Here is an 18,427-nt window from a genome sequence, read left to right as displayed (position 1 = left end):
GTCTGAAATGTAACCCACATCCCTGGAAAAGGGAATTCCATGTCAACATACTTCTCGTTTGCTGGAAGGTTTTAAACTACTCCTTGAGTTTTCAATCTCTCTCTCTTTTTATGAAGCAATGTGGCAAGGGACTTCTTTTTTTAAGTCTCTTTACCTAAGTGTTCGGAGTTCATGCTGTTCCTTGCTGATGGGTTCCAGATGCAAGATAAATTCTAATGTGTTTCCCTCTCTGCCTATAAGCTATAGGATGGAGAAGCTGGTAGCAATGCATTAAGCATTTCTTTCAAGCGCAGGCGCGGAGTGGAACTAGCGTGTTTGGTTCACTTTGGGTTCACTTTGCTCCTTTGTGGGAAACCACTTCTTAGCGGAGTCAGTTGTTGCAGTGAACTAGGGCTGGTGCAACACAGCAGTTAAAGGCATCAGCTATGATCCAAAGCTGGACGGAATATAAATTTAATAAATGAATTAGGGTGTTGAACTAGGTCTAGGACCTGGGAGACTAGGGTTCAAATCCCCTCTGAGCTATGAAGCTCACTTCACAGCCTTGGGCTAGTCACTGTCTCTTGGCTTAACCTACTTCACAGGGTTGTTGTGAGGAGAAAACAGAGACAGGGGAAATCATATTATGTCACCTTGTGCTCCTTGGAGGAAGTGTTAACGACAACGATCAAAGCCAAAGCAGAAAAATGCAATAGACAAAAAATAGAAACAGAAAGCTCTATATAGAGCCAAATGAAAACCATACACTTACTGTTGGGAGCAAACAAACAGCTTAAAGAAGGAACCTGGTTTATCTATCTGTCTGTCTGTCAGTCTACAATATGCCAAAAGTAATATAGCATAATACTGGCCTACCTTGGAGGTTTGTTGTAAGGATTACGGAGATTATGGATGGGAATTGCTTTGAGCACATGTAAAAAATGTGATACTGTATAAATATTTGTTTATAAATTTTCTGTTGAGAAAGCTGTTTATTTAATTACATTGATTCTAAAGTAAATCTTCTAAAATTTTATCTGCGTCTTCCAACAAACTCATTTCATCATGCATGAGGCTTGTTTTATTCTCATGGCAGTCCTGCGGGGTAGGTTTGGGTGAGAGATTGGCACAGTCAAGACATCCTGCAAAAATGTGGTTTGAACCAGCCATAACGTATACACTAAACATGGTTTAGAGTGGGTTCCATAGGCTCAACACACCAGTCTCTGGAGGCAAAAGAGTACTAGTAGTACTCACCTAATACTACTACTACTACTAGTAATAATAATCACCCACCCTGATCTGAAATCTGAAGTGCTACAGTTCAGGATTTCACCACACAATTCTGTGCTGTCCTAGAACAAGCTTTTTAAAACCTTTGGGGATCTTCAATGAAGCTCTCCTCTGCCATGATCACAGAATATGATCAACCCTTCTATAAGGTCAATTAGCAAAAATCTTGCTGCGATCAGGATTTCTTCCCCATCCTGCCCCATTCCTATCCAGCATTACCTTCCAGCTTGTACCGTAGAAATCTCGTAAGGAGAAACAATTTCATACCCTCCTTAATATCACGACCCCTAATACTCTGGAGAAACGTTTCTCACTGATTGAGTCAGAACAGCTGAAAGGTACATAATTGCAGTTCACTCAATCAGTTAAAAAGAAAGAAAAATAAATAAAGAAAAAAAGAATGCTAACTGGATTTGGACGTGTAAAGCAAATCACAGGGAATGGCCCCAGCAAGATAAACACCATCCAATGGTAGGGATGATCTGGCTTTAAGATCAATGTGTTGATGTACAGACTTCCCTCTGTCAGTGGCCAGTTTCAAACCAAACCCAAAATGCAGTGTATATTCTTTTCAGCTCTCTAAACAGCAGAGAATTCCACTAGGAAAAATCATAGCTGAGTCAGCAGAGCACGAGACTCTTAATCTCACATTTGTGTGTTTGAGCCCCACATAGGGCAGAAAGATTCCTGCTTTGCAGGGGGTTGTACTAGATGAGCCCGGGATCCCTTCCAACTCTACCATTCTGTGATTCCTTGTGAGATTACAAAGATCGCTATAACCTGCCCAGGTACCTTGTGCTTGAAGGGCAGGTAAGAAATGAAATGAAACCAATAAATAAAATAACATAAAAGCCCTGCTGGATCAGACCACAGCCCATCTAGTCTGTGTTCACATGGCAGCTTATTCCGTTTTCAAGACTTTTCCCCAACTGTTAAGTCCTGCACAAAATTTGAGCTTCTGCACGATATAAAAACTACTTTAGGAACTATAGTGGAATATGGTGCTCATTTCTGTGTTGTTTGCTTCTGGGATAAACCCATTGGCAAATAATACGGAAATGAGTACTAAACTTCTGTGATATCCCACGATAGTTCCAGAAGTGGCTTTTACAGCATGTGAAAGCTTAAATAGAATGTGGAAGTTTAACACTTAGGTAGTAAGTCCAGCATTCTGTTCTTACAGTGGCCAAGTAGATGCCCCAATGACACACTCACGCAGGATACAAGGGTATCGCTTCTTCCACACCCTGTGATTCTCAGCATCCTACCTCGCCAGTGGAGGTAGAACACAGCTGTCAACCTCATAACTTCGTACTTTTCTGATGGGCAGATTCAGAGCTGCTTCTCCCTTTCCTCCTTCCACACACAGGTGCAATCGAACAGGTGCAACCAGCAGCCTTGCAGGTAAGTGTGATTTTAATTGTTGTTTGCTGAGGTTTTGATAGTTACGGTAATTTTATTGTGTACTATTATATTCTAATAGATTATTCAATATTACTGTATTGGCCCTAATATAATCCGCACCTGCAAACAAACTGCACCTTTAAAATTCGGCAGATTGGGGGAGCCGTGGACAGGATGGGCACCGTTGCCTTGCACTCCTGGGCTGATCTCTGGGGGGGGGGGGGGGAGAGCTGCACCGCTTTGTTGGTGGCGTAAGATCGCGAATATAAGCCGCACTTTTACTTTTCACAATCGGAATTTGGAAAAAAAAGTGCAGCTTATATTTGGGGCAATACGGTACTTTATTTGATATAAGTCGTTCCATTTTAAAGTTATGTTTTATTATGACTTTCTGTAGTGGATCAGATTATTAGTCATTTCATTTGTATACTGCCATATATTTTAAAGGAAAAATCTCAAAGCGGTTTACAACACATCAAAACATCAAATGAAACAATCCAGAATGAAACATATTCAAGCTTCAAGGAGAATATTTCAGATCCTTCTCCGAGGGGTCAAAGATTATAAGGTGTGTGTTCTTTGTTGTATATTTTGTTGCTGTAAATTGCCTTGTGAATAGTAATATAGAAAGGTGTACTACCAGTAATTAAAAGTGAAATGAAATAGCATCAAGTCTCCTGCCCTTCCTCGACCCTCCCAAGTACAGTGGTACCTCGGGTTAAGTACTTAATTCATTCTGGAGGTCTGCTCTTAATCTGAAACTGTTGTTAACCTGAAGCACCACTTTAGCTAATGGGGTGTCTCGCTGCCGCCACCGGAGCATGATTTCTGTTCTCATCCTGAAGCAAAGTTCTTAACCCGAGGTACTATTTCTGGGTTAGCAGAGTCTGTAACCTGTAGCGTCTGTAACCTGAAGCGTCTGTAACCCGAGGTACCATGTACATATTGTGGGGGGGGGAGAAAGAGCACAGGAGAGCCCCCCTTTTTTATTTGCTAGCTCAGCAAAACTGCTTTCCCTTTCATCATGACACCCTTGGCATCAAGATCAGCCCTCTGAGCATTTTTGAGAGCGGTAGGAAAAGAGGTTGATGGGGACTAGAATATTTAGCATAGCTTTAATATTCCATAATGGGCCTCTGCCACCTACACACGGAGAGTCAATCATATTCCTCTTTGCCTCTAACCCTAGGAGAAGCCGAGTGCTTCATTCTAGCCATTTATCATACAAAGCCCAGAGACGGAGGAAAAGACCTCAAAGGTCAGAAAATCCATCTTCCTGTTGTCAGGGGAGAATTGGCCATATATTATCATATATCATCCCGCAGAAGGTCTGACCTGGCTCATGCAGACGTCAGGAGAAAGGGGCCTGGCAGGATGTGTTTGACATGAGTTTGGGCCACCCAAAGGATCCTGGGAATGTTTGCTGGATTTATTTACTTTTCCCATTTAAATCCCATTTTCCTTCCAAGGGGCGAACATAGGGGGAACACGCAGTTCTCCACCTCCCCATTTTATCCCCGAGATACTGTGATTGGCCCAAGGTCACCCAGTAGGCTTCGTTTCTGAGCAGGGATTCAAATTAGTCCCCCAGGTCCTAGTCCAACACTCTAACCACTACACCACACTGCCTTCTTCCACTCTGGCTCAGGTCCTGTTCTTGTAGCATCAACCAAACCACCCATTAGGACAGGGGTCACCTATGTGGCCCTTATGGATGCAACGGTGCCCTTGAGGTCTGCCCCTGGTGTACATAGAATCACAGAATTGTAGAGTTGCAAGGGACCCTGAGGACCATCTAGTCCAGGCACTCCCAAACTTGGCCCTCCAGATGTTTCCGGACTACAATTCCCATCATCCCCAACCACTGGTCCTGTTATCTAGGGATGATGGGAGTTGTAGTTCCAAAACATCTGGAGGGCCAAGTTTGGGGATGCTTCATCTAGTCCAACCCTCCACAGTGCAGGAATATTTAGTTGTCCCTTATAAGGATCGAACCAGCAACCTTGGTGTTATCAGTATCTCCCTGCCAGCCACTGCCCCTTTGGTCATGAAGTGAGGGTGGTTACCTTCTTCCTGAAAAAATAACATAAGAGAATGGAAGTAGGAACTTGGAAGAATGATGCTCATTCCCACTTGCCTCTTTCACTTCCATGTGCTTTTCAGTGCTCTCCAGATCCCTTGGGAAAGCAGCGTGTGAAGGGTGTGTGTGTGTGTGCCCATGGCACTGGCTCTATGTGTAGTCAGATCACCACCTTTCCCATGAGTGCTCCTCCTCACTGCTTAAGAGGGCCAGTGTGGTGTAGTGGTTAGAGTGCCGGACTAGGTCTTGGGAGAATAGGGTTCAAATCCCCACTGGGATGTGAAGCTGACCAGGTGTCCTCGCCAGTTGCTGCCTCTCTCTCTGCCTAAATTATCTCAAAGGGATGAAATGAATAGGTGGATCTGTACACGCATTACTATGAGTTCCTTACTGAAAAGGTGGGATATAAATGCAGTAAGTAAATAAATACAGATATTGAATAAATAAACATAACGCTAGAACAAAACGGATGCATTTTCCAGCTCCAACATATTTAGTATGCTGAGCTTACCCTCTTTCGTTTTACAACATAAGAAAGTAAAGGAAGAAGAGCCGGCTGGATCAGGCCGCTGCCTTCATTCATACCCCCGCTTAGCTTCAGAAAAGCGGTTGTCACATGAGACCATGGGCTCTTCTGCAAACGCACACGTGCACGCACCAAAACACACCGCAGGGAACCCGGAGGAACCTTTCCAAGGCTTCACGTTCTTCTTTTTGCGCTTGCAAAGAAAACATTTCTGCGCGGGGCGAAACAAATAAAGGCGATGTTATTGAGTTTTTTTTTTAATTCGCGAAAGCCCTTTCGCTTTTAAGGTCCTGCTGCTGTACTGCTAGGAGGTCAAAGCCAGGAGCAGGCAAAGAAGATTACGGAGAAAAGCGTGCATGCGTGTGTGTGCGTTTTGTGGGGGTGGGGAGATGACACGTGACTTGCACCCGCACACCGTGGCCGGCTGGTGCAAGCCAGAGGCTGCAAATACAAACAACAACAACACCCGAGCGAATAATTTCGCTACGCGCGCGCTCGCTCGCTGCTTTGCCCCGCACCGCGCAAAAGGCAAGGAAGGGTTGCAATGCCCCGGGAAGCAGCGCGTGCAGCCCCGGGCCCGTGGCGCGCGCCGGAGCCGAGCTGCCTGCAGCTGGCCTGAATCTGCTCGCTGCTGTTGCTCCCTCGCCACCCCCCCCCCCCCCTCGCCGCCGCCACCGGGTTTCCCGGCTTTGCAATCCTATTGCACATTCTGTCCTGGCGGCGGCGCCCCACTTTGCAGCTCGCCAAGCCGGCGGAGCGCGGAAGCAGCGAACATGGCGACAGGGAGAAGCCGCGCCGGGGAGCCGCGCTCTCCGCTCCGGGAAACGGCCGCCCGGTTGGCGATGCCGCCGCCGCGTCTCGCCCTCCTCCTCCTCCTCCTGTTATCCGCTTGCAGCCTCCGGCCGGCCGAGTCCGCCGGCAAGACCTTGCGGCTGCACGCCGCTTTCACATCCCGAGCTCAGGACCGGGGCTTCGAGGTGCTGCGGGCGAGCAGTCCCGATGGCACAGTCAGGCAGCCGACGCCGGGCGAGATGCTGCGGAGCAAGCGGAGCGCCGCCGCCGCCCAGCAGCAGGAGTCCATGAAGGTGTACGGACAGGTGAGCGGGCACCTTTGGGGCCACCTTCTGGCACCCCTCCATCGCCTTGTCTCGCAAGGCTCCCCCCGATTTGGCAAGCCAGCCAGCCAGCCAGCATCGCGCGGAATTTGGAGCGGGGAGGGGGCGCGCGCTCTGCTTCCAGGTCCTTGCGTTTTCTTTGCAACATCCTCCACTCCACCCCCTCTTTGCAAAAGGAGCTTTTGTTATGCCCCCATCTTTGCGCGGCGCTGTCTGGTTGGAATGCACGCAGTTCTCAGTCCAATGTTCCTTCGTTCCCCGCCGCCTTTGAGCCACGCGCGGTTTCAAATTGGGTAGTGGGCGCCCTTCAGTTCGCCCTGCCTCTTCCTCTCCCCACCATCATACTCCGCATCCCCCTCTCCAAATGGATCAGGGGCTCTGGGCTTCCTGGCTCTTAGGCGATCTCTCTCTGCTTTTTTTTGGGGACGGGGGGAGGTTTGCGACTCAGGTGACTCGCGGGTCCAGTTGCAAGGGTGGTTGTTGGTTGTTGTTGTATCACACGCGTAACTGGTGGGAATCGAACTGTAAATATTTCTTCTTTGGAATCGGTGCGTGTCAGATGCAAACAATGCAGTGCGGGGAACTGAGCGCTGCAGCCGCTTCTCAGCCGCTGCTCGGGCAGGAGGCCAGTTTTGGGCAACCTTGGACCACACTGTCATTTTTATTTTTTTATTTTTTTTTCTCATCTTGCAACCTTCTCCCTCCCAAAAGTTTAAAAGCGTCAGACTGCGATTCGGGTTGCCACTGTTGTTTTTTGCTCTGGAAAAAATGGCAAGGAATTGATGCAATTCAGGTTAGCTTTGCAAATTAGTTAACTAGTCCAACATTGTGACATAGCCCTTTTTGTTTGTTTATGGTGGATGGAAGGAAGGAAAGAAAGATATCCAACTTTTGCAAGACCTCCTTTCATGGTCACCTGATGGCAGTTCTGCATCGCCATAGGCGAGTAGCTGTGTACAGTGCCTTTCACCTTTTTGTCACAGGTTACTCTTTCTGAGATCCATCCAAACCAGAGGTTTAATTCTCATCTTAAGTTCTGGTGCAGCTTAATTGGCACGTTCCCTCTGGGAACAAGAGAAACACACCTGTGATTTAACTTAAGACAGTTGTCTCAGGAGTGGGTCTGACACACCTTGCTGTTGCTTATGCATGTGAGCAGGGGGGAAGTTACTTCAGGAGAAAAAAGCCCTGGGGTAGCAATTTCTGGATTTTGATTGTTCAAACATCTTATTGTTTTGCCTGTTTGCAAACCTAGGATGGCAGCAGGCATCTCATACTGAGTCCTTTCGGAGAAAACAAGTCTTTTTTTTTGCTTTTGAGTTTCCCTTTCTCCTCTTCCCTCCAAATCCCTTTTCCTTTTGTGTTGTGTTTTTGGTTGTAAGCCCTGAGGGTGGGGACCGTTTTATCACTGACATTGGTAAGCTGTTCTGGGAACCTCCCTCCCCCAACTGAAGAACAGGATAAAAGAGTTTAAATAAAAAACAAACAAACCAGACCCTCTTTGAATGATTTACCACAGGGGAAGGTGTGTAAGAGGATAATACCACATTCCTCTGAACATGAAATCTCTCAAATGCATCAAGTTGCGTACCTGATAATAAGCAGGTGCAGGTTGCGTGTTTGATCACTTTAGGCCGGAGAGTAGTGATAGGTTTCTGGGTACCAAACACAGTGGTACCTCAGGTTACAGACTCCGCTAACCCAGAAATAGTACCTTGGGTTAAGAACTTTGCTTCAGGGTGAGAACAGAAATCGCGTGACGGCGGCGCAGCAGCAGCAGGAGGCCCCATTAGCTAAAGTGGTGCTTCAGGTTAAGAACAGTTTCAGGTTAAGAACAGACCTCTGGAACGAATTAAGTTCTTAACCCAAGGTACCACTGTAGTCTCCAGCTATTGTTGGACTACAACTCCCATCATCCCTAACTAGCAGGACCAGTCGTCAGGGATGATGTGAATTGTAGTCCAAAAACAGCTGGAGACCCAGGTTTGGGAAACACTGATAGAGATTTTTCAACTGGCCTCCATCGTAACCTCTGATCCCAAGGTACAACCCCCCCCGCGCCGCCCCTGCTCCAAAACATGCACAAAAGAACATAGGAAGCCGCCTTATTTCATGTCTGACTGTGGATCCACCTAGCTCAGCACTGACAAGCAGCAGCTGTTCAGGGTTTGCAGCTTGAGAACATAACTGGAGATGGCGTGGATTAAACCTGGAACCTTCTGCATGCAAGGCAGGTGTTCTAGCACTGAGCTAGGGCCCTTTCCACATGGGAAGCTGCCTAACACCGTGTCAGACGGTTGGTCTATCTACCCCATTATTGTCTACACTGATTGGCAGCAGCTCTCTGGGACTTCAGACAGGCCTTCCTCCCAGTCCTGATCCTGGGACCATCTGCAAGCAAAGCAAATTATCTGCCTCTGACCTATGGCCCATCCCCTAAAAACACACAGGTCTATGCCTTGGATACCTCCACCCAAGCTGAGATGCAGCCAAGGGACTCCTTAACCTCCTCTTCTGCATCATTAACACAGCATGGGATTCCTGCCTTGCAGGGGGTTGGACTAGATGACCCTCGGGACCCTTCCAACTCTACAATTCTATGATATTCTCTCTCTCTGTCTGTCTGTCTCACGAACAAGACACAGGGGAATGGTACTGAGCAGCTGAGTTCCGAAGGCCTGTCTTGCTGTTCCGGGGAATGAGGTTAAAAAGCCCGTATTTTCATTATGACATTTGGATCTCCCTTTCCTCCAAAGTGGTGTGCAGACTTCTTCACTCCCTGCCTGCATTTTACCCATACAACAACCCTGCATGGTAGGTCAGGCTGAAAGACAGTGAGCAGTGGCTTCCAAGGTCACCCAGTGAGTTTCGCAGCTGAGTGGGATTTTGATCCCTGATCTCTCAAGTCTGCCTGATTCACTATACCTCAGTTGTGGAGCCATGGTTTGCTGCCTGGTGCCTCACCCTATTCTGTATGGCCTGTTAAAAACAGCCAGGACAGAGCATAGGTGGGGAACCTCCGGCCCTGGGGCCCCAATATGGGCCTCCCAACCTCTCCATCTGGCCTCCTGGACTCTCCACATCCGTCCACAGCCACAGCCATCAGTCGCCTTGCTTTGCGCCTTCCTTGAGGCTTCTTGCCTGGCTGGACTTTGTCCTTGAACTCTGATCATGCCTCTTGCTTGCCTGCTGGAAGGACAGAGGGGAAGGGGTGTGTGTGTGTAGAAACAACCCTACTGTAAAATGTAAAATTTACAATTTTTTGCTTCGTCCACTTTTGGTTCCGGCCCCACCCACCACCACTGGGATGTGGCCGCTGGAAGATTGTTGAGAAGGGACGTTGGCCCTCCGTCAGAAAAAAAATGTTCTCTCCGGCCCTGTATTGGGGGAACGTGTAGTCCACCCCCCCCCCAGTGAATTAGAGGACTCATGTTTCGTTTTACTCCTAATGGGAAGAAGGGAGGGAGGATGCTGGACTTGTACGAAGTGTTAGAAAGGAGAAGAGTTAGAACATCCTTGTGGAAAGACTGTTCTTATCCGTGCTGAAATCAAAGAGTTACTTGCATTTCTAACAGGCTGCCGGATCCGTTTTCAGAAATGGCAACCACTATTTTTAGGCGATACAGAAAAGGAGCATTCAGAGCACAGTTATGCTTCCTTAAAGGCGTTCCCAGACTTTATCCAAATTGTTCTTATTTGGCTCTTCCCATTAAAAAAAATTTGGCCTTTTGTTGATGGCGTGGGTCCACATGTTGGACTAGTTTGCATTTATATTTCTTCTTTCCACCTAGTTTCACAGATCTTTTATATATATATATAAAAACAGAAACTGGAAGCAGAAGTGACCCCCACTGTGAACTATAGAGTAGACTGTAAAGAGGTTTATTGATCCAACACATTTCAACTCCTGCTGGACTTCCTTCAGAGAAATTCTGAAAACTGATTCAAAATATATAGGTGCTACCTCTCTTCTATTTCTTATACTATCTTATTTCATTTGCCTACAGCTATCAAATGGTTTTCAATTTTTGCTTCTGCTTTCACTTCCTTTTGGGGGGTTCCTGTTTTTGTTGCATATTTTATTTTTAAAATAGTCCTGTAAAAAATAGTGAAATGTAGCCAGATTGAAAGGACAGCAACAACTCACTTCCAATAGCAGAGGGGATAGCTGTTCAGAAGGTATTCAGGCCAAAGATGCTCTGCAACAGAGAAGTTTTCACTTGTCGTTTTAAATGCCGCTCAGTGAAATCTCCTGGGGCAGGGAGTTCCACAGGGGCACGTCAGTGGAAAAGGCCCTCTCCCATATTCCCACCTACTGTGACACAGGTGATGGTGGAATATAGAACAGACCCCAGTCTGATTTTAAATCATTACGTATATGGTTTTCTGATTTTAAAACATATGGTTTTCTGATTTTAAAACATTATATGGTTTTTTAAAAAATTGTGTGGTTTTATAGATGATTATTCTAAAGCTCTCAGATTTTTCTTCTTCTGCGTAAACCAAGGTTTGCAAGCCAACAGCGACAAACTATGGATTTAAGCTGTGCTTTGTTGCCAATAAACAGACCACAGTTAAGCCTTCCTATGGGCTCTTGAATTGTAAGCCAGGGTTGCCATCAAAGTATACCGAACCATGGTTTATTAAACAATGGCATAGCATTATGTGTGAACCTTTCCCAGTGGCTTAACTGTGGTTTGTTTATTGGCAACAAAGCGTAGCTTAGATCCATAGTTTGTTGCTGTTGGCTTGCAAACCTTGGCATGCTATAACTATGGCTTGGCATTCTGTGTGAATTTAGCCTATTTCCTTAACCATGGTGTATTTGACCACCACCCCAGACCCTCATCAAGCTATAAAGACAAGGTCAGTTAGGGGTGACAGTCAGTGGGGGAGCAGGCATGAGCCCCCTCCACTGATTGTCCAAGACTGGCACTCTTGGAGCACTCTTTCCCCCTGCAAGATCAGCATCGTTCAAGAGCCTTGGGGATCCAGCTTGTTAGAGGCTTCACAACACCACCTACCATTTTTGCAGTCCCAGGTAGGCAGCAAAATCAAGAAGCAGGGTGGCTGGATAACTAGGAACATGGGAAAAAGCTGCCTTAGTCCATCTAGCGCACCATGAATTTGCCTCCATCTCCTCCAGATGTATGGGACGCTGATGGCGCTGTGGGTTAAACCACAGAGCCTAGGACTTGCCGATCAGAAGGTCGGCGGTTCGAATCCCCGCAATGCGGTGAGCTCCCGTTGCTCGGTCCCTGCTCCTGCCAACCTAGCAGTTCGAAAGCACGTCAAAGTGCAAGTAGATAATTACCGTATTTTTCGTCCCATAGGACGCTCCGTCCCATAGGACGCACCTAGTTTTTTTTGGGGGGGGGGGAAATAAAGGAAAAAATGTTTTCCTTTATTTCTCTCCCAAAACCAGGTCGGGGAACAGCGGGATGGCGGTGCTGCGCCTCCCCGCTGTCCCCCGAGCTTGTGGGGCTGGTCGATGTCTGCCCGGCACGAGGGGCGCTCTGCTTCAGGGCGCTCTGCGCGCCGGGCGGCAGGCTGCTATCCGCAGCGTGGGGTTCCCGCAGGGCTGCCTAGGTTGCGGATGTCTTCCCGAAGCCTGGAGAGCGAGGGGGGTCGGTGCGCACCGACCCCTCTCGCTCTCCAAGCTTCAGCGAAAGCCTGCATTCGCCCTATAGGACGCACCCAGATTTCCCCTTCATTTTTGGAGGGGAAAAAGTGCGTCCTATGGGGCGAAAAATACAGTAGGTACCGCTCTGGCGGGAAGGTAAACGGTGTTTCCGTGCCCTGCTCTGGTTCGCCAGAAGCGACTTAGTCATGCTGGCCACATGACCTCGGTCAGTAAAGCGAGATGAGCGCCGCACCCCAGAGTCGGTCACGACTGGACCTAATGGACAGGGGTCCCTTTACATTTTACCTCCAGATGCTGCTAGACTGCAACTCCCATCAGCTCCAGCAAGCACGGCTGATGTGTAGGGATGATGGGAGTTGTAGTTCAGAAACGTTGCGAGAGCCAAAGATTCCTTGTGCCTGGTCTGCACTGCCAGGCCATGACTTTCCAAGGTTTCAGAGAGGGCACATTCCCAGTCCTAGCTGGAGATGCTGGGGATTGAATCTGGGACCTTCTCCAGGCAAAGCAGATGCTCTACCACTGAGCTGTGGCCCCTCCCAAAATAGATCCACTGGATCCACCTACTTCAGTACTGCCTTCACTGACTGGCAGCACTTGTCCAGGATTTTGGACAAGGTTCTCCTATAGAGACGATGGGGGTCGAACCGGGAAGCAGATGTTCCACTGCTGAGCCACAACCCTTCCCATAGCCTCCTGTATTTAGAATGGTGGATCGCCAGGCCCCTGCCTGTGCCCTCTTTATTTCTTTGTTCTCCGCTCAGACCTACACACCCCATTCTGCTAGCAGAAATTGAAAGCTTATCTGTCCAAGGATTTACTTTCAGGCAGATAACTTCCCACAGTTATTACGTGTCACATGGCTTTTATTTACCTCCCATCCCACAAATAAAAGCAGACAAAATGGCAGCCTTTTAAAACCCAAAGAAAAACAAAAGCTCATTACAGTCCCCTGCATTACGATTTCTCCTTATATCGACATTGATGGTGTTTTTTTTTTTTTTTTTTGTAAAAAACCCCCAGTTATTCCCAGAAGTGTTCTGGTTATCTAAATTTCATGGCCAGGCTGAATATGTCATTGTAACCTTGTGTCAACAATGTGTTGTGTTGCATCAGCTGTCTGGATATCCAAGTGTTTTCTTCCGTGCCCCTGAGGCTGTTTGGATGAAGGGAGTTTGCACGGAAATGCTAATAGCTTTCCCAGATCAAACAGGATTCTTGCTTATTCTCCCTCATCACGTTTATGTTTTGGGGCCCACCTGCACTATTCATTTAAAGCAGCATCGTAGCACTTTATGGTAAACTGTCATGGTTTTCTCAAAAGGACCTTGAGAACTGTCATTTGTTATGGGTGCCAAGCGGTTGTTTGTTTAGTCGTTTAGTCGTGTCCAACTCTTCGTGACCCCATGGACCAGAGCACACCAGGCACTCCTGTCTTCCACAGCCTCCCGCAGTTTGGTCAAACTCATGCTGGTAGCTTCGCGAACACTATCCAACCATCTCATCCTCTGTCGTCCCCTTCTCCTTGTGCCCTCCATCTTTCCCAACATCAGGGTCTTTTCCAGGGAGTCTTCTCTTCTCATGAGGTGGCCAAAGTATTGGAGCCTCAGCTTCATGATCTGTCCTTCCAGTGAGCACTCAGGGCTGATTTCCTTAAGAATGGATAGGTTTGATCTTCTTGCAGTCCATGGGACTCTCAAGAGTCTCCTCCAGCACCATAATTCAAAAGCATCAATTCTTCGGCGATCAGCCTTCTTTATGGTCCAGCTCTCACTTCCATATATCACTACTGGGAAAACCATGGCTTTAACTATACGGACCTTTGTTGGCAAGGTGATGTCTCTGCTTTTTAAGATGCTGTCTAGGTTTGTCATTGCTTTTCTCCCAAGAAGCAGGCATCTTTTAATTTTGTGGCTGCTGTCACCATCTGCAGTGATCATGGAGCCCAAGAAAGCAAAATCTCTCACTGCCTCCATTTCTTCCCCTTCTATTTGCCAGGAGGTGATGGGACCAGTGGCCATGATCTTCGTTTCTTTTGAGCGGTTGTTAGGAGGCCCTTATTCCCCTTGTAGATCTACAGTTCCCAGAGTTCCCTGGCAAGAGGGATTGATGGTTAAACCACTCTGGGAATGTGGCATTTCAATTTGGAATAAGAAAATAAGAAGAGCCTGCTGGATGAGGCCAGGGACCCATCTAGTCTAGCATCCTATTCTCACAGTGGCTAACCAGATGCCTGTGGGAAACCTGCAAATCAGGATCCGAGCACAAGAGCACTCTACCCTCCTGTGGCTTCCAGCAGTTAGTATTCAGAGTCGTCCCTGCCTCCAACCATCCTGGCCAGTCGCTGTTGATAGAGCACATTCTCCTTCTTGGAGAGCACCTGTTGCGGTGGGAGCAACCATGACACCCCCTGTTGCTGGGCGGGTTAGTTTGGATGGCCATGGATTTGAATGGGCACCTCCAGTGTTGCTGGGGAAAATTGACTGTTGCAATTTTATTTGATTGATGGGGGTGCTATATAGGTCCCTGTGCGCAGCGTTGAGCTTCCTCTTTTCGCTGCGCACATCGGATTACCTGCCCACCCTCCCTTTATTTAGGGTTTGTTTGCTATTCCTGTCATGGGGTCGTCTGCTTTGGAGCAGGGGCCTGGTAGGAATTTTGCCATTTGGCTGATTGGCTGGTGCCATTTGGTTTTTGCCTACTGTGTAGCAAATTGTCACAACTTGTAAGGTTGTGGTTAAAGGTAAAGGGACCCTGACCATTAGGTCCAGTCATGACCGACTCTGGGGTTGTGGCGCTCATCTTGCTTTACTGGCCGAGGGAGCCGGCGTACAGCTTCCAGGTCATGTGGCCAGCATGACTAAGCCGCTTCTGGCGAACCAGAGCAGCGCACGGAAACGTCGTTTACCTTCCCGCCGGAGCGGTACCTATTTATCTACTTGCACTTTGATGTGCTTTCGATCTGCTAGGTTGGCAGGAGCAGGGACTGAGCAATGGGAGCTCACCCCGTCACGGGGATTCGAACCGCCGACCTTCTGATCGGCAAGTCCTAGGCGCTGTGGTTTAACCCACAGCGCCACCCGCGTCCCTAAGGTTATGGTTAGGCATTGGTTCATTTTTTGGTTGGTAGAGGGGATGTTGTTGGCTGTGCCTGCCCCTCCAATGCTGCTGCAGCAAGGGTATTCCATTAAAGGAATCCAGGGGCTTGCCATGCTTTTGTCCGTATCCCTGACAAAGGGCTAGGGCCACGCAAGAGCCCCAGGAGCATTTGGGGAGAGTTGTGAGCCTGGCCCCCAGCTTTATTCTCTCCCCAAAATTGCTTACCCTTACTGACTTCTGCACGGGTGTGGTTATCAGTTCTGTTCCTACCTCCAAGTGGGAACAGATAGTCGCTAACCAATGCCTAAGCAACCACTCACTGTGATTCAATAAAGTTGTGGCCAAAATTATGCCAAAAACCAAAACAAAAATGATGTGTGAACGTGTTTTTATTCAGGGGTTTCTTGGGGGTCCTTGACATGCAAACTTGGCCTCCATGAATTTGTCTGAGCCACCTTTGAAGCCATCCAAATTCATGGCCGTCACTGTGGGAGTGAGTTCCATAGCTTAAATTCCTGTCTTCGTCTTGCTATTTTTAGTAGCAGTATTTAATCACCTTCCACATGTGTCCCAGCGCAGTGTCCAAAATATAATAAAAACAGCTAACGAATAACACAGAAAAGACAGCAGATAAAATTTTAAAAGCTCTGCTCCCAAGTCACTGTGGTGTGTTGCCTCCTGAGATCTTTAGAACTTGAGAGAGACATTCTCCCACAGACTGCAGTGACCCCACAATTGAGATGTAGGGAGCTTTTGGCAGACAATTTGGATTCCACCTTTAAATTATCTGGACTGAGCACATGGCTCAGGAATCTTCTAGACCTGGGGTTTTAGAGGAAGATGGCGGGCAAGCTGTAGTTTATTCAGAGTGCCGGCAATTGAAGCTCTGTTAAGGGTAAACTACAGTTCCCAAAATTCTTGGGGGTTTGTGTAAATGTGCTTTAAATGTGGTTCAAGTGTACGGCGTGGATGTGAATTTCTTTGTTTAAACCTATATTTTGTGCTTCAGTTATTGTGAGCTGCTCTAGCCTTTGCAGAGTAAGGCTTGCGTTCAGCTGAATTCTTGAAGCAGACAGTTTGAAATTAATGAACCTAACTTAGTCGTGTCCATTAATCAAGGGGTCTACTTTGAGAATGACTGGCACTGGATACAACAATCCGGTGTGATTAGATTATTTGTGGTTTTAGACTGAATGAGGGAAGAAAATAGCTTGGGCCTGTTTTGCTTTTTTAAAAACAACAACAACAGCAACAACATTTAAAGTGGTTTGTGAAGCCAGCTTCGTTAGCATAGTGAAAATGGATTTCTGTGTTTGCCATGAACCATAGTTAATTTTAACCCAATTTGCTGGCTTGTCAGCCATGGGCCTTTTCCAAGAACAATCAGACCTTAACCTCCTAGTATTCAATTTTCTTCATAGCAGGATCTGTTTGGCATCTCATAAAAATGGCTTGATTAAGGGGGAAAGCTCTATAAACATTAACTTTTGCTTAGTTTAGATAATGCCCCCCCCTTTACAGCTGTTAAAAAATTAGTTATTACACAGAATTAGTTCCTTATAACCCTATTTCACCATCTCATTACTGCTCCAGCCCTGCAGGAGTGAATTATTATTTTAATTATGCAGATCAGGAAACTGAGGCTTGAGAGGTGAAGTCTGGCTCACGGCCACCCAGTAAGTTGGCAGCGGTTGGGACGGGCAGCTGGATCCTACAAAAAGCAGGCAGAAGTTCAGTTCCCTTCCCATCTTTATCTCTGTGCATCTGACTCCCAAATTAGCTAAACATTTCATCTCCATCTGTTGTTCTCAAGGCAGTTTGCAAGTTGAATGTGTTTCTGTTGTCCCACCAGGGAGCTGGTGATGAAATAAAGATATCTTGATCAAAATGGCAGGATAAGGAAGAAATCCTTTTTTCTCTGAAAGTCCCAGACTTTTATTCTCCCTACCTGCCGCATTACAGTTGTACCTTGGTTCCTGAACGCCTTGCAAGTCAAAAGTCGGACGCTGCAAACCTGGAAGTGATTGTTCTGGTTTGCGAACGTTCTTTGGAACCTGAACGCCCAACAGGGCTTCCGCGGCTTCTGATTGGCTGCAGGAGCCTCTTGCAGCCAATCAGAAGCCACATTTTCGTTTCCAGATGTTTTGGAAGTCGAACGGACTTTCGGAATGGATTCCGTTCGACTTCCGAGGTACGACTGTACTTCCCTTCCAAAGGAATCAAGCACACCCCCATTCCTGATCCTGCATCGTAGTGGAGTAGTGGCAAATTAAGAAGTACAGTGGTACCTCAGGTTAAGTACTTAATTCGTTCCGGAGGTCCGTACTTAACCTGAAACTGTTCTTAACCTGAAACACCACTTTAGCTAATGAGGCCTCCTCCTGCTGCTGCGCCACCGGAGCCCGATTTCTGTTCTCATCCTGAAGCAAAGTTCTTAACCTGAAGCACTATTTCTGGGTTAGCGGAGTCTGTAACCTGAAGCGTATGTAACCTGAGGTACCAATGTACAGAGTCCCTCCATGATAGTCACAGCCATTCTGTGATTATACAACAGGATAGCTCAGCTTGTTAAAGCATGCTGCCGATAACGCCAAGGTTGCTGGTTCGATCTCCGTATGGAAGCTGGACTAGATGATCCTCAGGGTCCGTTCCAGCTCTTCAGTTCTATGATTCTTTGATTCTAAGGCTGTACAAGAATAATAATTAGGGATGCAATGCAACAATCTATGCAGATTTCCATGTGTCGTCTTTTGGCTAGATCTGTTTTCTGTGTATGTACATGGGCAATTGGATTTGGAGTGCTCCAGTCTCTTCTTTTGGAGTGACTTAAGTTGTGTTTTCCTTGAACTTTTGTTGTATACAATAGGACTTGAACACAATTTCCTTGAAAATGAAGCACCTTGTTTGCAAATGCTTAGCTTTGGAGCACAGAGCTCCTCATTGTTCTTCCCGCGCGCCTTCTCCAGAGTAACCTCAGGAGCCAATCCTCTGTGGTTGACTCATCTCCTTTCATGCTGAAAGTACACTGGAGACTGGGACCCTGCAGCTGAAATCATAATGGGCTTTGGCCCCTGTGACCCCAGCGTGTGACACCTCTATCCTGCATCCAGCATTCTTGCAACGTCTTGAGTGGGAAAAGGGATTGTTTTATCTTTTTATGAAAACATCCAAATGGGACCGCTTTCTCATGTGAAAAACATGGGAGAAAGATCTGGGTTATGTAATTAAAGACAGAATTGAGACAGTTGTGGTCAAGCAACCATGTGAAGACAGTTTTTATTAAAATTAAA

The 18,427-nt window shown here is 47.1% G+C and overlaps 1 protein-coding gene across 1 annotated transcript in view; it reads left to right on the top strand.

Annotated features, from left to right (window-relative positions):
• The first annotated feature begins 6,010 nt into the window (after nt 1–6,010).
• The window catches only part of SORL1 (sortilin related receptor 1), a 115,585-nt gene continuing 103,168 nt past the window's right edge, over nt 6,011–18,427 (top strand). The window contains exon 1 of the mRNA XM_079954896.1: nt 6,011–6,379. Within this exon, the coding sequence (XP_079811022.1) occupies nt 6,056–6,379 (324 nt within the window). The 5' untranslated portion in view covers nt 6,011–6,055. The remainder of the gene's footprint in view (nt 6,380–18,427) is intronic.

The sequence above is a fragment of the Podarcis cretensis genome (genome assembly GCF_951804945.1).
Source record: "Podarcis cretensis genome assembly, chromosome: 15".
Classification (NCBI taxonomy): domain Eukaryota; kingdom Metazoa; phylum Chordata; class Lepidosauria; order Squamata; family Lacertidae; genus Podarcis; species Podarcis cretensis.
This window is presented reverse-complemented; position numbering and strand designations above follow the sequence as displayed.